The sequence below is a fragment of the Heterodontus francisci genome, unplaced genomic scaffold (genome assembly GCF_036365525.1).
Source record: "Heterodontus francisci isolate sHetFra1 unplaced genomic scaffold, sHetFra1.hap1 HAP1_SCAFFOLD_51_2, whole genome shotgun sequence".
In the NCBI taxonomy this organism is placed as follows: Eukaryota; Metazoa; Chordata; class Chondrichthyes; order Heterodontiformes; family Heterodontidae; genus Heterodontus; species Heterodontus francisci.
The window spans coordinates 4,927,661-4,949,761 of NW_027141369.1; the positions used below are offsets into that span (position 1 = coordinate 4,927,661).

General features: G+C 48.9%; 1 protein-coding gene and 2 non-coding genes across 3 annotated transcripts; 1 reads left to right on the top strand and 2 right to left on the bottom strand.

The window, feature by feature from the left end:
- Positions 1 to 6,460: 6,460 nt before the first annotated feature.
- trnal-cag (transfer RNA leucine (anticodon CAG)) lies at positions 6,461 to 6,543 on the bottom strand. The gene has a single exon. It is a non-coding gene; the product is annotated as a tRNA-Leu (tRNA).
- A 71-nt stretch (positions 6,544 to 6,614) lies between these two features.
- Positions 6,615 to 6,971, top strand: LOC137363033 (histone H2A type 1-C-like; the record flags this gene model as incomplete). The annotated part of the gene is made up of 1 exon (XM_068027154.1): positions 6,615 to 6,971. A coding segment is annotated over exon 1 (357 nt), but the record flags the coding sequence as incomplete, so codon positions are not given.
- Positions 6,972 to 10,895: 3,924 nt separating this feature from the next.
- On the bottom strand, positions 10,896 to 10,978 carry trnal-uaa (transfer RNA leucine (anticodon UAA)). The gene has a single exon. It is a non-coding gene; the product is annotated as a tRNA-Leu (tRNA).
- Between the last annotated feature and the right edge of the window lie 11,123 nt (positions 10,979 to 22,101).

The window sequence follows — 22,101 nt, forward strand, 5'->3', positions numbered from 1 at the left end:
CAGGTGTCTGGGGATGATGCGGGTCTTCATGTTGTCCCGGGCCACGTTACCGGCCAGCTCGAGGATTTAAGCGGTCAGATACTCGAGCATTTTGCAGCGCCAACATCATCACATTTCCGCAACAAATCCATCTTCGTGCATGCGTGATAAAGCGTCATTGGGTATCTAGCCACCCCATCCCCCCACCACTTGGCTGGAGGAAGTGGCTGAATGGGAGATTTTGAAGCTGTAGCTCTCCCCCCTCGGCAACTCACTCCAGGCCTCGACGATTCCCCCCCTCAGCCGCTCGCTCCAGACCTCGCTGCTCCCCCACCCCATCACTCCCCTGGCCAGTTGTTCCTCGCTTCGCACCACCCCACTCTCTGGCCACTCGCTCCAGGCCGTGCCGCTTCCCTCCTCTCAGCCACTCACTCCTACGTCGCCCTGTCACTCCTTGCGGCCCTCCTGCTTCTACAGGTGGCGCCTGGTGAAGAAATGTGGGAGCGAGTGTCACGGCCAGAGCTAGCTGCTGTGGGCTGGGCTGGGACAGGGTGGGGGGTGGGGGTGCGGAGAGCGAACAGCCAGAGTGCGGAATTTCGCCAGTAGGGAGGAGGGGGAGAAAGCGAGTTGCAGAGGGGGGAGAACGGTCAGTGGGGTGGGAGCTAGTAGCTGCGTTCGGGTGAAGTCAGTCCTGGTCAGTTATATAAACAAATCACAATAACGAATTGGCAGCACATTTTATCCTCTGCCCGATTTTCCTTTCCATCGATCGGGGTGCTAATTCACTATCTTCCAATGGAAATTCAATCATAAAATTCCTTTTGTATTTAATAGGATTACTGAAATGTTAAATGGATCTGAGGATTACAGTTAGCATTAGCAAACGCACCCGAGTGAATTAGCACCCCAATCGATGGAAAGGAAAATCGGGGAATGTAGAGAATGTGCTGCCAATTCGTTATTGAGATTCGTTGAGTAATTCAATTCTGCCCAACACTGAAATTGGCGGCTTTTTTGAATTCAACCTTTCTGCCAGGACGACAATTTAAGCCAATGATTTGCTGTATTTTCTAATTCGAGGCTCGGCAATTGGTTAAGACATGCGAATGGGAAGAGGGTGACCAATCAGAAGTGGTCTCTGGATAGCGCGGGCTCAAACTGCGGGAATTCCAGGTCCCTGAATGAATGAGCTGAAACTGATCAGTTTCACAAACCCTGTCAGTTTCAGTGCAGGAAACACCGTCTCGGGGGAAATAACATCACAAGTGGGTCTGGTTCCAGTGACCGATTTAACGGCTGCTGCAAAACTCCCGGCTTCCCTCATTGCAGCAAAATCATTTTGAAATTCGATGAAAACAATGAGTGATTCTGGAGGAGTGATGTGGCTTTTCACTGAGGGTGTGTGTGGACTGGGGAAATAACTAATTGTAGAGCCTCGGGCACTGTTTACACAGCCCGTTTAGAAAATCAAATCCACTGCACATCCTTGCTACAAATGAAATGTCAAATTTGGGGATTCTAGTTTTGTATCTCGAACACAGCACAGATTTATTCCAGACAGTTCTAAACAGCCTATCCCAGCTCCCGTTTCCAGGTCACTGCTCTGTCTGTGAGGCGGTGGGTGGCTCTTAGAAGAGCCTTTGTTGTGTTTGCTGGAAAGGGTCGAGTTGTTCAGCCGCTGAATCCGCAGAGAGTGCGGCCCTGCCGTTTCAGAGCGGACACCATGGCAGTGACCGTCTTGCACTTGGCGTGTTCAGTGTAGGTGACAGCATCCCTGATCACATTCTCCAGGAAAACCTTCAACACCCCGCGAGTCTCCTCATCGATCAAACCCGAGATCCGCTTGATCCCGCCACGGCGAGCCAGGCGGCGGATTGCTGGTTTGGTGATGCCCTGGATATTATCAGGAAGCACTTTCCGGTGCCGCTTTGCTCCGCCTTTGCCCAGTCCTTTCCCTCCTTTACCTCTGCCAGAATTTCTTTTATTAATTTCCAAAATATACTTTATTCATAAAAATCTGTTAAAAAAAATACATTACAAAACAGTTCCAAAAAGCACCAAGTCAAACAATACAAAGAGTGCAAAGGAGATCAGTTTCCTTCAATACAGGAGTGAGTTGCCTCACAACCCTTCCATTTCATTGTCATGCCATGTACATTTTACAGCAAACAAATATTTTCTGGCTACAGTTCGAGTGGTTTCCCATGGATCCAGCTCCTCAGTTCAGCTTGGTGAGGGGACCTTACACTGTGGTCTTTCCACATTGAGCCTTTGCTGTGGCTGCCCCAAGTTTTAGTGCGTCCCTCAGCACGTAGTCCTGGACCTTGGAATGTGCCAGTCTGCAACATTCGGTCATGGACAACTCTTTGCGCTGGAAGACCAGCAAGTTTCGGGCAGACCAAAGAGCGTCTTTCAACGAATTGATAGTCCTCCAGCAGCAGTTGATGTTTGTCTCGGTGTGCGTCCCTGGGAACAGCCCATAGAGCACAGACTCCTGTGCTACAGAGCTGCTTGGGATGAACAACGACAAAAACCACTGCATCTCTTCCACACCTGCTTTTCAAAGACACATTCCAGAAAGAGGTGGGCAACGTCTCTTTTCCACCACAGCCACCTCGAGGGCCGCGTGTGGATGGGGTGAGACTTCGGGTGTGCAGGAAGGATCTGACAGGGAGGGCTCTTCTCACCATCAGCCAGGCTACATCTTGGTGCTTGTTTGAAAGTTCTGGTGATGAGGCATTCTGCCAAATGACTTTGGACTTCTGCTCAGGGGACCATCCGACAGGATCCACCATCTCCTTTTCCCGTAGGGCCTTGAGGATATTCCGTGCAGACCACTGCCTGATGGATTGGTGGTCAAAGTTGTTTTTCCACAGAAACTTTTCCATGAAGGATAGGCAGTACGGCACAGTCCAACTTGATGGAGCATTCCGCGGCAATCTGACCAGGCCCATCCTTTGCAACACTGGGGACAGATAGAACCACAGCACGTAGTGACACTTGAAGTTTGCAAACTGGGGATCTACACACAGCTTGATGCAGCCGCACACAAAGGTAGCCAGAAGGATGAAGGCGACGTTGGGTACATTTTTCCCGCCCTTATCCAGAGGTTTGAACATCGTGTCCCTCCGGACTCGGATCATTTTGGATCCCCAGATGAAGCGGAAAATGGCTCAGGTGATCGCCACTGCGCAGGAATGCGGTATGGGCCAGACCTGCACTACGTACAGCAATGTGAGCGCCTCGCACCTGATGACCAGGTTCTTACCCATAATGGAGAGAGATCGCTGCTCCCACATGCTCAGCTTATGTTGTACCCTGGCTACTCGCTGCTTCCAGGTTTTGGTGCACGTCTCAGCCCTTCCAAACCATATCCCCAGCACATTCAGGTAATCTGACCTAACGGTGAAGGGGACAAAGGATCGGTCAGCCGAGTTCCCAAAGAAAATGGCCTTGCTCTTGCCGTGTTTAACATTGGCTCCCAAGGCCAGTTCGAGCTGGTCGCAGATGCTCATCACTCTGCGCACAGACAGTGGATCCGAGCATAAAACGGCGACGTCATCCATGTAGAGGGAGGTTTTAATCTGAGTGCCTCCGCTGCCTGGGATTGTCACCCCTCTGATGCTCGCATTCTTCCTAATAGACTCAGCAAAGGGTTCAATACTGCAAACAAACAAGACAGGGGAGAGAGGACAGCCCTGTCTGACTCCAGATTGGATCGGGAAACTTTCTGATTCCCACCCATTGATTGAGACTGCACTACTTATGTTTGTGTAGAGTAGTTTGATCCAATTGCAGATTCCCTCCCCAAACCCCATTTTGGAATGCACATCCATCATGTAAGTGTGCGATATCCTGTCAAAAGCCTTCTCCTGGTCCAGGCTGATGAGGCAGGTGTCCACCCTCCTGTCCCGTACATCGGTGATCATATCCCTGAGTTGCGCAAAGCTATCAGAGATTGTCCTGTCTGGTATAGTGTAGGTCTGATCAGGGTGAATCACCAACTCCAGAGCAGAATTGAATCGACTGGCTATGTCTTTTGACAGAATCTTGTAGTCAGCATTAAGCTGAAATTGGGCCACCAATTTCTGATTTCTGTCCTCTCCCCCTTTTGCTTGTCGATGAGGGTGATGATGCCTTTCCTCATGGATTCTAACATGCTGCCAGCCTGGAGCATACTCTTGTTTACTGGCAGACACGTTGATTCTTTCCTCAAATCAGTGCACAATAAAAGAGACTGATTCTGTCAGGCTCCTTTTTATACAGGCCACCTGGACCTGGCTGAGAAAGGCAGAGTGAGAGCAGGGAGGGGAGGAGACAAGAGTGAAGATTAAACAGAGAGCTAGATGGAGGAGACACCCAGAGTGACAGACAGAGAGAGAACGGCCCCTCATCTTTCAGCTCCACCTCCAGTTTCCTCCGGGGTGCCAATTTCAAACCCTTTATTAACAGTAGAACCAAAACCCAGCTCTCCACACAAACCCTTCCAGACTCGGCCTTCATAGTCAAGGCTTTCCAGAAAGCCGGAGCTTTTAAATATGGTCCCGATGCAATTAACACTCAGTAATATTCCCACCTAAACACAGTGCATTCTATACTAAGAAACCTCCTCAGTAACATCACCATTTCCTCACACATCCGCTTCCTGCAGTTTACAAACACCTTACTGCAGCTGTTTGGGGAATCTCCTGTGTTGAGATTGGAGTTGGAAAGCGGCCTTTACCCGGCAGTGTTATCGTCTCACATTGAATCTGCTAGACATCCTGTTCTCTTTATTGTGAGAGAGAAAGCACGGATTTAGGAAATGTTCATTTGAAATGATCTCTATTGAGAACGAGCACGGCCGTGGGACAGGTATTCCAGTGCAAAGAGCTGTCCATGACCGAGTGTTGCAGACTGGCACATTGCAACGTCCAAGACTATGTGCTGTGGGACGGCATTAAAGCTTAGGGCAGCCACCATGGAGACTCAATGGGGAAAGGCTGCAGTCTGAGGCCCTAGTAGTCCATAGTACAGTGAGGGGCTGGAACCTGTGTAAAACCCCTCGGGCTGTTTGCACCAGAGAATGTTTGATGTGTAATGTAAATACTGTAAATATAACCTGTGCAGGCAGGGATAGTGAGATACATCATGTACATTATTGAAGGAAACTGATCTGTATTGTACCTTATGTAATATTAAATTTGAACTGCTTTGCAATGTAATTGCACAAATTATATGAATAAAATACATATTGTGCAAAAGAAAGCAGCTTTCCTGTCAACACACACCTTGTCTCAGGGCACAACTTTCCTGTGATCTTGTCATACCCAACTTCGCTCTATATCTTCTGACACACACACTTTACAGTCTGTCATTTCCAAAAACAAGCATTCTAAAATCAAAAGACCTTTTGTTTATTTCTCCTTTCTTTTCATTTCTCCTCTATTCTTCTCAATCACTCCCTTCAACAGTCCTATTCAGATCAAGGTGGAATGTGAATAGTGTCACAACTCACCTCTGACACTATTATTACCCTTTTCTCTTGTCTCATTCAATGGGAAAGTTTTATTCACCAGTCTGTTGCTGTTTTACACTCTTGCCATACCATCTGGTATTGCATCCATCTGAATTCTGTGCTTTCATGGCCTTACATATCTTTTCCTCTTCTGGATGATTTGTTTGCTTCAGTTCCATTCAACCAGGCTGGACCACAGGGAAGCTTAGAACCTTTGCCTTGGACGGGTCCACGTTGATCCATTACATTCAGAATCACCTCCTTGAAATAACTCCATAGTACAACTACAGTAACCACACAGAATCTGCTTCAAACACTCCACATTTTATCTGTTCTGACTGTCAACACCTCCAGCTCTTTTGTTTAAGTGGAACCCATCAGGTGTGTATAGGCTCCTTCTATTCTGAAAGCTGTAGCACTGGTTCAGGGAATTCAGCCCTGTTTCTCTACTCGAAAGGATCAGCCATGCTTGATCTGCCTCGTATTTTGCTTTTCTTGCAACGTTACAAGACCTCCAATCCTCTGGCACCACACCTGTATCCAGTGAGGGATTGGAAAATGATGGTCAGACCTTCCACTATTTCTTCCCTGGCTTCATTCAACAGCCTGGGGTACATTTCATCTGGTCCTGGTGATCTATCCACATTCAAGGATGCTCATCCCATTAAGACTTCCTCTCTCCTTACGTTATCACGTCCAATACTTCACACACCTCCTCCTTCATAACAATATCTGCATCACCCTCTCATTTGAGAAGACAGTAATGTATTCATTAAGGATATTGGCAACATCTTCCACCCCGATACAAAGGTTACATTTTTGAGCTTGTATGTGCCCTGCTGTTTGCTTAGTTGCCTCTTACTCTAATGTTTTGTTGCAACATCTTTGGGTCCATTGTTATTTTGTTCGTCCATGTTCTTTCCTGCTTTTTCTTTGCTTTTTGCCGCTGCTCCCAAATGCCTCCAGTTCAGTCAAAACACAAGGTGTCAGAAGTGGGATTCGAACCCACGCCTCCGATGGAGACTGCGACCTGAACGCAGTGCCGCAGACCGCTCGGCCATCCTGACAGACTACAAGATATTATTAATGCAAAGGAAATTATTCATTCTTTGTGGAAAGTATTTGTGAGATTGTGGAAATGTCTGGAAGAGGAAAGACCAGCGGGAAAGCTAGGGCCAAGGCCAAGTCTCGCTCCTCCCGGGCTGGACTGCAGTTCCCGGTGGGCCATGTTCACAGGCACCTGAGAAAGGGCAACTATGCTGAGCGTGTGGGTGCCGGAGCCCCGGTCTGTCTGGCTGCTGTGCTCGAGTATCTGACCGCTGAAATCCTCGAGCTAGCCGGTAACGCGGCCCGGGACAACAAGAAGAGCCGCATCATCCCCAGACACCTGCAGCTGGCCGTCCGCAACGACGAGGAGCTCAACAAGTTGCTGGGACGAGTGATCATCGCACAGGGCGGGGTGCTGCCTAATATCCAGGCCGTGCTGCTGCCCAAGAAAACCAGCGTTCAGAGCTCCCAGAAAAAGTAAAGCGGCCAAAATGTCATCTAATAACCCAAAGGCTCTTTTCAGAGCCACCCACAGTCTCTGTGAAAGGGCTGGTTACTGTCAGGAGGGAGTCAGAGATGGAGTTATTGGAACAGTGGATTGACCTGTTTCACATCTGTCCAGGTGTGTTTTCAGTGGGGAAGAGACGGCCGCCCACCTCCTCCTGGAATGTGCCTTTGCAAAGCAGGTGTAAAAAGAGATGCAGTGGGTTTTGTCAAGGTTCATCCCAAGCAGCTCTGTAACCCAGGAGTCTGTGCTCTACGGGCTGTTCCCAGGGACACACACCGAGACAAACATCAACTGCTGCTGGAGGACTATCAATTCGATGAAAGACGCCCTTTGGTCTGCCCGAAACTTGCTGGTCTTCCAGCGCAAAGAGTTGTCCACCACCGAATGTTGCAGACTGGCACATTCCAAAGTCCAGGACTACGTGCTGAGGGACGCACTAAAGCTTGGGGCAGTCGCAGCAAAGGCTCAATGTGGAAAGACCACAGTGTAAAGTTCCCCCACCAAGCTGGACTGAGGGGCTGGATCTATGGGAAATCCCTCGAACTGTATCGTTAATATTCTCAATTGCTGTAAATGTAAAACTGTAATTGACATGACAATTGTGAAACGGAAGGGCTGGGAAGAAACTCATGACAGTATTGAAGGAAACTGATCTCCCTTGCAATGTTTGCATTTTTTGGTGCTGTTTGGAAACTGTTTGGCAATGTAATTTTTACAGATTTTTATGAATAAAGTATATTTTGGAAATAAAAAAAAAGTTTTCAGTTCCCTCTCTGGATTTCGCTCTGTTTCTCTGCTCACACATCCCCCCCTCCAGTTAAGTGAAGAAGTGAACTACAGGGTGTCAGAATCAACAATTTAATAAATCCCGCTGCCTTCGATTTGATAAATCCCGAGATTATCCCGGTACATTAACGGGAACTGGTTCGGAGCTGATGAATTAATTTAATAATGGAAGTGTCCGGGTTAATTCTCTGTTTTTCATTTGGACAGTTTGAATTGTGTTTTTTTTTTCTCTCTGGTGATCTGAGCGCCGCTTCTCAATGAGAATCTGCTCCCGGAACAGAGTAAATGCAGGAAGGAAGAGGCCATTCTCGGGCTGTGTGTTTCTCTCCTAACCTGATCTGCTTCGACCGCACTGTTCCCAGAGGACGGAATCAGTGAGAGTTGTGCACACACAGGAGCTGAGTCCATTGCAGCGCTTTAATATGTGCCTTCCCCCCGGCCCTCCCTATTCTCCGGACACAGAGCTGTCTGTTTCCCCCGGCGGCGGGAGAGAGTCGGGGATTCTCTCCCCGCAGTGTCAGGGTCTGCAACCCCGGGGAACTGGCGGTTTCAGTCAGAGTGACCGAGCTGCCTTACATATCCTGTGTACTGATCTCCAATGGATTCAAATATTAGTGAACTCATTGGGTAATGTCTGTAAATAACCCTCATGTGAACGGACCCGGCTCCATTAATGCCTTCCAAATAAAACTGGGATCCATTTCTTTTCCCCAAATGCCAGCTAACGGATCCCAGGAGCGGGGTTGAGATTGTGCTGAGCAGCAATGAGTCTCCGGTAATGCTGCTTTCTAAATTCCAGATTAGCTCTCAGTCCGACAGGCCTTTCGGGAAAGTGATGTGACAAAACAGAAACCATGTGACCGCCCCTCCAATCTCATGGGTTTGATGATGAACAGAGATGGCAGCTCTTTCCTTTGCTGATTTGGTGGCTCTGAAAAGAGCCCTTGTTACACTTGTTACTGAAGCTGGGTTTTAGGTGCGTTCCCCGTGGATGCGGCGGGCCAGCTGGACGTCTTTGGCCATGATGGACCGGGATCATTCTGGTGAATCTGCTAATTTTCCGACAGAAGCATCAGTCGCTGTTTGAACTGTTTAAAGTCAGTGGTGTATTAGCAGCCAGAAAGTGAAGGGCAGTTCATTGCTCCCTGCAGCATTATCCGCCTCTTTCAGGAGAAAAGATCAGAATCCGCTCGTTTCTGTCAGTCCCCGAGAAGCCTGTGAGAAGCGGTTAGTCGCTAATTTGTTCCTTTTACAGAGAGGAAGCTGATATTTGTCCCGTTTTAAATTGCTGAACCGGACCTTCCTCCCGCCGCTTACAGTTAACAGATTGACAAATGAAAACGATTCCTAAAATCGCGTCAGGATTTTGTGACGGTAAATACAGTAAAACAGAACATAAAATGAGAGGTTTTAAAATTGTTGCCTGAAAATTGAAATTTTCCATCACTTCAATTCCTTCCTGCTCTGGAATTGCCGGGCTTTTTCCAATTGGAAAATTTCAGCCAATGAGAACTTCTATTTAATTTATGTGACACTCCGATTGGTTAAGAATTGGATTGAGAAGCGGGTGACCAATCAGAGACAGAGTCAAACTGTTGGAATTTCAGGCCCCCAGGAACTGAGCTGAAACTGTTCAGATTGACAAACCCTGGCAGCAGCTTCACACATTGGACACTTCACACTGAGTCATTCAAGGGCTGGTGTGAGAGAAGCTTCAGATCCTGTCATTACTCTCTGACTCATTATTCATCTAGAACCAAACAATTAGTAAATGTGAAGCAGTGAAGAGACTTTTCACTCTCACTGCAGAATGTGTCATCTGGGGAAATATGGAACTATTATTTTCGGAGATTCCAGGTACATTCCTCCCTGAACAAATCCATTCCTAACATTCCCGATCACAGCCTATCCCAGCTCCTGTTGTCACCCGACTCCAGCTGAATTGGAGAAACTCGTGTTGGGGTTTGAGTTGTGAGGTGGGGTTTCTCCGCCAGTGTTACTGTCTTACAGACTCTCCCCCTGAATTTGTGAACTGAGACTGCACCGAACACATCCCCAGTTAGAGTGAGGGCCGGGTATCCCTCTGTTTTATTACAGAGAGTGGGGAAAGGGCTGGGTGGAGGGGAGTCACCAGGGATCCTGGATTTACTCCAAATCATTTCCATGTGGAATCTGCAGGCGGGGCCTGGACAGGGATCATTTGATCAAGGGATCAGCTCTTTCCTGTGAGATGTGGGTGGCTCTGAGAAGAGCCTTTGTGTTCAGATGTTTACACGTTTCCCGCGCTTTCACTTCTTTCCAGACCCTGCTTTCTGAGACTTCGCTGCTTTCGTCTTGACCTTGCTCTTCCATGTCTGCACTTTCTTCAGCGCCTTTCCGCCCGCCGCACTCTTGCCTTTTTTGACCTTCTTCGCAGGAGACTTTTTCTGAAGCACTGCTTTCTTCATCGCCTTATTTGGCGTTGCCGCCGCTTTGCTGCTCGTTTTCTTGGCTGTTACTTTCTTTGTTGTCACTTTCTTGTCTGCTGGTTTCTTCACTAAAGATTTCTTGTCTGCTGGTTTCTTCACTAAAGATTTCTTGGCTGCTGGTTTCTTCACCTTTTTTCCCACTTTTCCCTGGGTTTTCCTTCTTGCTGATTTTGAAGGTGCCGGAGGCGCCCTGTCCCTTGCTCTGCACCAGGGAGCCTTTGTTCACATTCCTCTTGATACTTCGCTTGATCTGGGTCTTGAGCTTCTCCTGAGCGGTGGCAGACCTGCAAGGAATCAACTACCAGCTAGCGTATTAAGCGAGACCAAGGCTCAGGGCCTTCAGTGACCTGGAGGGGAGTCGGAGAGGCAGCGGATCCTGTGAGGAACCACAATCAAGGAAGGATGAGAAGGTCATTGTCAGGGTACAGAGGAGATTAAGTTAAAGATTTACCAGTTTATAAGCAAGCGCAGAGCCAAGGAACGGTGCTGGGGCAGATCAAATAATAGGAAGTTGTGATCAATTGGAAGGCAAGAGTGATTAAATGACAGAAGAGATGATGGTGCAAGGCAAAAGTCAGGGACAGAATAAGTAACATTTTGTAAGCACAGATACCAGGAGTGGGGTTTGAACCCACGCAGACACATGTCTATCGAATCTTAAGTCCAACGCCTTAACCACTCGGCCATCCTGGGACATTAACCCACCACTAAAAATGAAATTTAATGTGATCTGGGTGCCATCTGGCCTTTTACAATATAAAGTTATGACTCCTCTCCCATGCTAAATTGGACCCTTCATTATTTATGAACCTCAATCGGATCACCCCTCAGTCTACGTTTCTCTAAGGTGTAGCGTCCCAACTCTTTTAGTCTAACTTGATAACCAAGATGTCTTATACTGGGAATTTGTCGAATGTCTCTCCTCTGTACCCTTTCCAAAGCCTCAATATCACCCATCATGTGAGGAGACCAAGACTGGATACAATATTCCAAGTGAGTCCTGACCAAGGTTTCATAAAAGGACAAATTCGGGACATCTCAGATACTGAAGGAGTCCGTGTCCAGAAGCAGCAAGACCTGGACAACATTCAGACTTGGGCTGCTAAGTGGCAAGTAACATTCACACCACGTAAGTACCAGGCAATGACCATCTCCAACAAGAGAGAATGTAACCATCTCCCTTTGACGTTCAACAGCATTACCATCGCTGAATCCCCCCACCATCAACATCCTGGGGGTTACCATTGACAAAAGCTTAACTGGACCATTCATATACATACTCTGGCTGCAAGAGTAAATCAGATAGTGGGAATTCTGTGATGAGTAACTCAGCTCAAGGCACGTGGTGAAATGCTCATTAGGAGAGCTGGAGAAATGGACTGGTCAGGTGGGCAGAAAAGTTGCAAATAGAATTCAACTTGGAGAAGTGTGAGGTGATGCCTTTGGTGAGGTCAAACACAGCAAAGGAATACACAATTAATGGGTGAATGCTGAGAGGTGTAGAGGAAGTGAGGGACCTTGAAGTGAATGTCCACAAATCCCTGAAAGTAGCAGGACAGGTTGATAAGTTGGTTGAGAAGGCTTATGGAATCCTTTCCTTTATTAGCCGATGTATAGAATATAAGAGCAGGGAGGTTATGCTGGAACTGTATAAATCATTAGTTAGGCCACAACTTGAGTTCTGTGTGCAGTTCTGGTCACCTCATTCCAGAAAGGATGTAATTGCACTAGAGAGGTTACAGAGGAGATTTACGAGGATGTTGCCAGGACTGGAAAAATGCAGCTATGAGGAAAGATTGGATAGACTGGGGTTGTTCTCCTTGGAATAGAAAAGGCTGAGGGGAGATTTGATTGAAATGTACAAAATTGTGAGGGGTCTGGATAGAATGGATGGGAAGGGTCTATTTACCTTAGTAGGGAGGTCAGTGACTAGAGGGCATAGATTTAAAGTGATGTGTTGAACAATTAGAGGGGAGATGAGGAAAGGTTTTTTCACCCAGAGGGCTGTGGGAGTCTGGAACTCACTGCCTGCAAGGGTAGCTGAGGCAGAAACCCTCAACTCATTTAAAAGGTGTCTGGATGTGCACCTCAAGTACCTGAACCTGCAGGGCTACGGTCCAAATGCTGGGCAATGGGATTCAGCTGGGTGGCTCGTTTTTTGGCCTGCCTGTGCTGTAAACTTTCTATGTTCTATGATTCTATGCAGACACAATGGGCCGAATGGCCTCCTTCTGCACTGTAATAATTTTGTGATTTTTGACTCTCCAAAACCTGTCAACCATCTACAAGGCACAAACCAGGATGAGTGCAGCACCAACAATACTCTAGAAACTCGACACTGTTCAGGACAAAGCAGCCGCCTTGATTGTCACCCCATTCACCACCTTAAACATTCACTCCCTTCACCACTGACGCACAGTGGCTGTAGTGTGTACCATCTACCAGATGCACTGCTGCAACTCACCAAGGCTCCGCAGACAGCACCTTCCAAACCGAAGACCTCCACCACCTTGAAGGACAAGGGCTGCAGATGCATGGAAACACCACCATGTGCAAGCTCCCCTCCAAGTCACACACCATCTGATCTGCAAATTTATCGCTGTTCATTCACTGATGCTGGGTCAAGATCCTGGATCTCCCTTCCTAACAGCACTGTGGGTGTACCTACACCACATGGAGTGCAGCAATTCGAGAAGGGAGCTCACCGCCACCTTGTCAAGGACAATTAGGGATGGGTAACAAATTCTGGACTTGTCAGTGTCGCTCACATCCCATGAAAGAATATGCCTCATCTTATACTCAATTGTCCTCTGAATGCAGCCCAACCCTCTATTTGCTCCAGCTATCACTTCACAGCATTGCTGCTGTACCTTTAGAGATCTGTGCACTAGAACATCCAGATCTCTGCTCAAAATTATTTTCTTTTTTCCACCTACTTTAATGTTTTTCCCTGAAGCGTGTATGAATGTTGAGCATTCGCCCTGTCCACATGAATAACACTGCACTTACCCAAATTAAACATCATTTACCAGTCATGAACCCAATCTCCCAACACATTAAGATCAGCCTGAAACAGTCGAGTATCGTCTGCAGTCTAAACACTCGCACAGATCTTCAAATCATCTGTCAATTTACAGATGGTGCCCCCTCCACCTACATCCAGATCATTAATAAAAATAATAAAGAGCAACAGTCCCAACACCGATCCCTGTGAGATACCATTGGTGACTGGTCTCCAAACAGATCCAGATCCATCTGTAACTACTTTCTGCCTACGTCGTGCCAGTCAGTTCCCAATCCAGATCAATATATTACCACTGATACCAGGGACTTTAATCTTATAGAGCAGCCTCTTGTGTGGAACCTTATCAAAATCTTTTGAATGAGATCAGCTAATTGAACACAGGCTGAGGATTAGGCCTAGGCCTGTCCTGCTCTGTGTATGGGTCGCAGGACCAAACAAGGTGAGATCAGCTCACTGAGCACAGGCCCTTCCTGCTCTATATGGTGCTCAGTCCCTCACCAAATGAGAATAACTAACACACCACAGGCCATAGAGCCTCGGCCCATCCTTCTCTGATTGTGGTTCAGTGCCAACCAGGTAAGATCAGCTAATTCAGCACAGGCCGGAGATGGAAGCTGGACCTTTCCTGCTCTGGGGACTCCGTACCATACCAGGTGCGATGAAGTAAAATACCACAGGCCGGGGATGGAGCCTGAGATTTCTCTGTTCTGTGTGGAACTCTGGACAACAATGTGTGAGAAGAACTATCATCCCTCAGGCTGAGGAAGGAGCCTGGGCCCATTCTGTTCTGTGTGGCTCCTACCACACTGAGTGGGATCAGTTAACTCAACACAAGCCATGAATATAACCAGGCCCTTTCCTGCTCCGTGTGGCTCAGTATCAGACCAGGTGGCATCAGCTAACACAGCACAGGCTGGGGCTGTAGCCTGGGCCCGTCCTGCTCTGTGGGTTCAGTAACAACCCGGAAGATGAACTTTTTTCAAAAGACTTCAGTGTATTTAACTCTGTCCAACACTGTGAGGCAGCTTTCTGTGTTTATAAAGAGTGTAATTTATTGACTGGTCTCTTGGATCAAACAGGGTAACAGACAGAGGTCTGTGTGCAGAGGGTTTGGAGGTGAGCTCTGATTCCTAACCCTTGCTGGACTGTGAGGAATAAAGAATGAATGAGAGAGAGAGAATGTGGGAGAAGGGATGATGGAAGAATTTGTCCGTGAACCTGATTAAAAGTGGCTCAAACTCAAGATAATATTAAGATATCAAGAGCAGAACATTAACATAATCTGAGTTCCGCGATCTGGTCGGGTCCCATTCCCCTGAAGTGAGGAATGAACGCGTGGGGAAATTCCGCCTGGAGTTATATTTGTCTCCAATGAAGATGAGTTCACAGTGAGGCCGGAATAGCTCAGTTGGGAGAACACTAGATTGAAGAACCAGGATACAATCCCTGGTTTCATCAGTTTTAATTTGGTGTCTCCATCAGTTTAAGTAGAGAGAATCAGAGGGGAGATTTTCCACTCTTGATCCCATGGGCTGAATTTTAAACTAACGGTGCGGCTCTCGGCAGAGGCACCGGAAGCGGGTGTCGTCACCACACGAGTGAAATGTGGCCGACCGACTCCGATCACGGAGCAGCCGACCAATTAATGAAGGGGAGGCGTGGGGCCCATGTAAACAAGGACCAGAGGCAGGGAACGAGGCACCGATGGCACCGACATCTGACACAACGGCAGGTGCTGGCACCATATTGAAAGGGCTGCCAGACCTGCATTCACTGCTGCCTGGTTTAAAGGAGTGTCTTCCTCGGAGCCCTCTGCTGTCCCAGGACCCGTTCTGCTGCCTCTGCTGTCCCAGAACCCCTTCTGCTGACTCTGCTGCCCCAGGACCCGTTCTGCTGCCTCTGCTGCCCCAGGATCCGTTCTGCTGCCTCTGCTGCCCCAGGACCCGTTCTGCTGCCTCTGCTACCCCAGGATCTGTTCTGCTGCCTCTGCTGCCCCAGGACCCGTTCTGCTGCCCCAGGACCCGTTCTGCTGCCTCTGCTGCCCCAGGACCCATTCTGCTGCCCCAGGATCCGTTGTGCTGCCTCTGCTGCCCCAGGACCCATTCTGCTGTCTCTGCTGCCCCAGGATCCGTTCTGCTGCCCCAGGACCCATTCTGCTGCCCCAGGATCCGTTCTGCTGCCTCTGATGCCCCAAGACCTATTCTGCTGCCTCTGCTGCCCCAGGACCTGTTCTGCTGCATCTGCTGCCCCAGGACCCGTTCTGCTGCCTCTGCTGCCTGATAGGTAAGGAGCTGAATGCGAGCCTGCAGTGACCATGGTCCCACAGTTTAGCGATGCCTTCCTGCAGGTTCGCCTCCAGGTGGCAAGAGATAGGTGGAAGATCCTCTTTCCCAGGGATGGGAGGTGAAGACCTGCCCACCTGACCAAATAAAGCTGGCTGGAGATAGTAGGTGAAGTCAGCAGCTGTGGGGTCACCCCCAGGACATGGATCCAGTGCAGGAAGTGGGTCAATGACCTGATCCAGGCTGCTCAGGTGAGAAGTCCAAACACTTTGGACCCTTTGGACATTGCATGTGGCAGAGTGAGAGGGAGTGTTTGGTGGAAAGGGAGTGACCACTCAGTCATGTGTATTGGGGAAGGGCAGCAGGACATGCTGCCTGAGGCTTGGCTGCATCTCGGTGAGAGGTGCACGTCAGTCATTGTATAAACTCACACAGTCCCTCGAGAGGGGGCCACATGCAGGAGGAATACGTGTGTCCCCATCATGGACTGCTGGACTATCACCATCAGAGATGTTGGGCTTGTCCCCGCTGGGAGACTAACTTTGTTCATCATAGTGGCTGCAGGAGAAGACAGCCCACAATCGGAAAGAGCGTGTCAAGACTGGCGGTGGAGTGCCTTATCTCCGTGTCCTCATCCCGATGGAGGAGGAGGCCATGGAACAGGCCGGGCAGCAAGGCAGCTGCTCCATAGCTGATGGAGAGACAGGGTCAGCTACCCAAGAGAGTGACTGAACATCTCCTGGGGCACAAGGGAGCATCCGCTGCAAAGGAACCACACTGCACATCTGTTCACCACTGCATCAATGGAGCTGCACAGTAGGGGTGGTTGGAATGTCGCGATGGGCAGACCCTAACCCTTCAATGTCACTGTTTTTTCATGCAGGCTAGGATGAACGACAAGCATGAAGAGCTGGAGAGACTGGGGGACAGCCGGACACCTCTGAGGAGGAGGTGGGAGCCTCAGAGGGTGCACCGTCACATCATTCCCCTGCACCCTCCACCAGCACAGAAACCCTCACTCGGTGGGAATCCACTCGATGTTAGATTTGGTCACACAAGCTGGTGAGAACGTCACAGACAGGCCCGGGCAGCTGACGGAGGCTGTGACAGCCGAGGCCACTGGCAGTTGGGAGTCTGTGGGAGGCCAGGCCCATGCTGAGTCCCAGGCTGATGACGTGCCTCTGGTGTCACCAGCAACACGGGAAATGCTGCAGCTGCAGCAAGAGGTCAGGCAACATCTGGCAGAGTTGCCGGAGGTTATGTGTACCCAAGCTCGGATGATGGAGGAGTCCATCCAGGCCTTGCATGCTGTACTGTCTCCGATGGGGGTGTGTCTGGCTTCCTTCCTTGAGAGATTGGTGACTCTGATGGAGAGCCAGATCCAGCCGACCAATCAGTGGCTGCCGGAGATGTGCGCAGACCTGCACTCCATCACTTTGTCCATGAGCTCCATCCAGTGGTGACAAGGCGAGAGGGGGGACGAGGCACCTGAACTCTCCACCAGGTCCACGTCCCTCTCAGGTCAGCAGGGAGGGACAAGTGTGTCTTATAACTGGGGAGGAGCAGCTGGCTGCTACATCTGGGGTCTCCTCTCTGGGTGCTCCTGGTGTGGACAGTAGCTCTAAAGCCCCTCTGCCAGTGACACCAGTGATGCCAGTGCCTGCCTCCATCACCCTCGATGACAGAGGGGGGTCTCTGTACCTGTGCAGGAGGCCCTCAGTGTGCCGGGGCCCTCCAGGCCTCAGGCAGCAAGAGGACGGCCACCAATGTCATCCCAAGCAAGGTCAGCAGCTTGTCTCCATCTCAGCTGACAGAGCAGGGAGAGCACCACGTAGGAGCACACGGAAAAGAATTCAGAAGAGCACCTAGATTCACTTAGGGTTCATGGTGAATGTGCATTCCAGATGGATAGGATTGCGTTTGGTGTCACACGGAAGAAAGAAATGATGTTCTCTCACTATGTCTCCTTCCTATTGTTGATGCCCTTTGGGACTTCATTTAAACCCTTCCTCCCAAGGGGCTGGAAGTGAGGGACCAAGCCCTGAGTTCACAAAGCTTCGGCCTTGTCACTGTGCGATGTGTACCTGGACTCTGCAGTGCAGAAGGAAGGAGGCGACAACAGGGCTGCTTAAAGCTAAGACTTTATTGCTGTGGTTCCAGAAGGTGGTAAGGCTCAAAGGAAACTTGAATGTATAAGGGTGTCTCATGTCTCCCTTGTGTGTATCTCATGGCCCCTTTCCTGCTGTGAGTGAGGTTCTTCATCTGGCACTGCTTGGGCAGCATCCTCCTCCACATCCTCATCATCAGAGGAGACATCACACTCCACGATATCCTCACTAGTCAACACCTCGCCCCTCTGTAATGCCAGATTGTGCTGTGCACAGCAAACCACCACGATATGCGAGACCCTCGCCGGGACATACTGAAGGGCTCCACTGGATCGATCTAGGCACCTGAATCTCATCTTCAGGAGACCAATGGCCTCCTTGATGGTCGCTCGGGTTGACCCGCAGCAGGTGTTGTACCTCTCCTCTGCATCCGTGCGTGGGTTCCTCACAGACGTCAGTAGTCATGTCCTCAGTGGGTAGCCCTTGTCTCCAAGGATCCATCTCTGAAAGCGGATGGGGCCGCGGAAAGGTTCTGGCACCTGGGAGTACCTTGGTATGCAGGCGTTGTGGCTGCTTCCCGGGATTTGTGCACACACCTATGGGATCCATTTGCAGTGGTCGCAGACCAATTGCACACTGAGCAAGTGGAAGCCCTTCCTGTTGAAGGCTGCTGGCTGGTCTGCAGGAGCCTTGATGGTCACATGGGTGCAGTCAATGACACCCTACACCTGGTGGAATCCAGCGATGGCCCCAAATCCTATAGCTCTCTCAGCTTGACTGTTTGGATCAATGTGCACATAGTCACCGGCCCTCCTGAACAGGACATTGGTGACCTCCTTGATGCACTGATTCACTACAGACTTTAAGATTCCACACATATCTCCAGTGGATCCCCACAATGATCTGGTGGTGCAGAAGTTCAGTGGCACGGTGACCTTCAGTGACACTGGCATCAGGTGCCCACCAAGTCGCATGGGGCACAGCTGCATCATGGCAGAGAGATCAGTGACGACCTCCGTGGAGAGGTGCAGTCTGCGGAGACACTGTCACTCGGACATCTGCAGGTAGTTGAACCTCGGCTGACGTGTTCCTCTGCCTCCTTCTCCAGACTCCTGTTCGAGGCTGGCCTTCATGTGGGCCCCCAAGCTACTGTGGTGCCCCTGCTGGTGCCTGCGCCTCCCTCCCTTCCTCTCTACTCCTCCTCCTCCTCCTCAATGGGAGCCTCGAATGAGGCCCATGACAGGTTGCCCCTCCCTGAGTGCAAGGCCTTCACAGTAAACAACACCCAGCCACATTTACCTCATTTGTCATCCTCAATGAAGTGGCACTGCCCCAATGGCACCCTGGTGTTGTTCCCTCTGCAGAGCTGGCACATTGGCCCCCACTCCTGACAGTGTTTCCCGATGCCCTTTCCCCCTCCACCCTTGCTGCCAAGTGACGCTGCCTCACCCGATAGCTTCCCAGTGAAGACAACACTCAGCTCCCACCTCCCAGTCACCTCCTTTAACCAGGCGAGGCTCTGAAGCCCCGTGGTTCCCGTGTTCTATTAGTTCAATTGGATCCAGTGAATAAAATTGCTGACAATTGGATTCATAAATACTTTAAATGCCTTCTTGCCGTGTGGATGTGCGAAGTCTGCCCTCCATGTCAGCCGCCGACAGAAAAATCCGGTCCAACGTCTTCCATCCCTATTTTATACAACCCCCCCTCCCCCTCCCCGGCCTCCATTCCCGTCTCCAACGGTCCCTTAAAATTTTGGCCCATGTCTCTAAGACTAATGGGAGTGAAACCACATCTGCTCCTTAGACTGAACAGGGAGAGCTGCTCTCTCTGTGTTTAAAGTGAATGAATCTGATCTTTACCTTGTCTTACTGGAACGTTCACTGTCTGGAAATGTCTGTTTGAAAATGTTTTCCTGTTATATTAATGGAGCAGAGGAGCAGATGTGAGGTACTGTTGAACAAAGAGGTTTGGAAGTGGGTGAAGGGGTGGAGTGACGGTGTGAGTGAGAGGTGCAGTGAGTTGGCCATTCTCAATAGAGTGTCAGGAATGAAGGTTACAGGAACAGACCAGGCAGGAAACACAGAAAGAGCGAGGAGAAGCTGGTGTGAAAAACAGAGATTAAACAACGGGCGTGTTCATTTGGTTTGGGTCTGGTGTTTAGAATACCCGGAATCTGGGTTCACTTCCCTTCCAACTCAGCGAATTGTACCAACATTATGTTCATAAAACCATAGAATGATACCCAAAGAAGGAGACCATTTGGTCCATTGTTTCAGTGCTGTCTCCTGTAATCTGTACATTTTTCCTTCCAGTATTTATCCCAATTGCTTTTCAAAGTTACGACTGAAGCTGCTTTCAAGTCCTGATCAGACAGTGCATTCCAGATCACAACACATCACTGTATAAAAAATCATACCTCATTTCGCCTCTGGTTCTTTTCTCAATCACCTGATAAATACATCCTCTGGTTACTGACCTTTTTGCCACTGGAAACAATTTCTCCTTATTTAACTTATTAAAAACCTTCTTGATGATGTCACATACTAGACTGCCAGTAAAACTGAAGCCCATGGAATGAAAGGGACAATGACAGCATGCATATGAAGTTTGCAGACTGATAGGAACATAGGAGCAGGAGTAGGCCATTCAGCCCGTCGAGCCCACCCTGCCATTCAATATGATGATGACTTATCGTCCACTTCAATGCCTTTTTCCCACACTATCTCCATATCCCCTATGTCATTTGTATTTAGAAATCTGTCAATCTCTGCTTTAAACATACTCAATGACTGAGCTTCCACAGCCCTCTGAGGTAGAGAATTCCAAAGATTCACAACCCACTGAGTAAAGAAATTTCTCCTCATCTCTGTCCTAAGTGGCTTTCCCCTTACGTTGAAATTGTGTCCCCTGGTTCTAGACTCCTCAACCGGGGGAAACATCTTAGCTTCATCTACCTGTCTATCCCTTTAACTATTTTGTAAGTTTCAATGAGATCACCTCTCATTCTTCAAAGCTCTAGAGAATACAGGCCCAGTTTCTCCAATCTCTCTTCATTTGACAGTCCCGCCATCCCGGGAACAAGTCTGGTGAACCTTCGTTGCACTCCCTCTATGGCAATGATATCCTTCCTAAGGTAAGGGGAACAAAACTTCACACAGTATTCCAAAGTGCAGACCAACCAAGGTTATATACAATTGAAGCAAGGCTTCACTACTCCTGTACACAAATCCTCTTGCGATAGAGGCTAACATATCATTAGCCTTCCTAATTGCTTGCTGCACCTGCATGTTAGCTTTCAGTCACTTATTGACAAGGACACCCAGGCCCCTTTGTACATTCACACTCTTACCATTTAACAAATAATCTGCACATCTGTTTCTCCTACCAAAGTGGATAACCTCACATTTTTACACATTATATTTCATGTGCCACTTTCTTGTCCACTCACTAAGTCTGTCCAAATTCACTTGAAGCCGCTTTGCAACTTCCTCACAACACACATTCCCACCTAGTTTTGTGTCATCTGCAAACTTGGAAATACTACATTTGGTCCCCGCATCCAAATCATGTGAACAGCTGGGTCACAGTGTGGTGGTGAACAGTTGTATTTCTGTCTGGAGGAAGGTTTACAGTGGGTTCCCCATGGTTCCTCATAACTTCAGTTATGTGCAGAGACTGGAAAAGCTGGGGTTGTTCTCCTTGGAGCAGAGCAAGTTCAGAACAACCTTGACAGAGTTAGAATCAAGGAATCAAATGGTTACAGTACAGAAGGAGACCATTCAGTCCATCATGTCCTTGACAGCTCTTTGCAAGAGCAGATCAGCTAATTCCACTCCTCTGCCCTTTCATTGTAGCCCTGCAAATTTTCTCTATTCAGGTGTTTATCCAATTCCCTTTTGAAAGCCACGATTTAATCTGCCTCCAGCACACTCTCAGGCAGTGTATTCCAGATCCGAACCACTCACTCTGTCCCACACCCCTGGTACCATTGCAGAAAATCTTTTCTGTTCATTTCATCCCTCATAAATAATTGAAATGAAATGTTTATTAGGAAATGCACAACATAAAACGGAGAGAGAAATAAATGCTGAGCAAAATAGAAGTCAATGTTTGGAAGGTAAAAAGAGCAAAAGATGTAACTTTTATTCTGGATGAGTGAGAGGAATATATCACACTTTGGGGCTTTTGTAAGAGGATTTACTGATAAACCTGGGATTTGAGAGGAAGCTGGTTCATGGTTTACAGAACAAATTCAGCCCCTGGGGTGGAGCCAACAGCTGCACCGTCCAATAACAGACAGGACGGGGACACTGTCTCAGGCCTGGTGAGCTCAGTCGATGAAAGCATGAAACTCTGAATCTCAAGTTTTTGAGTTTGAGCCCACGGTGGGTGTTTTCT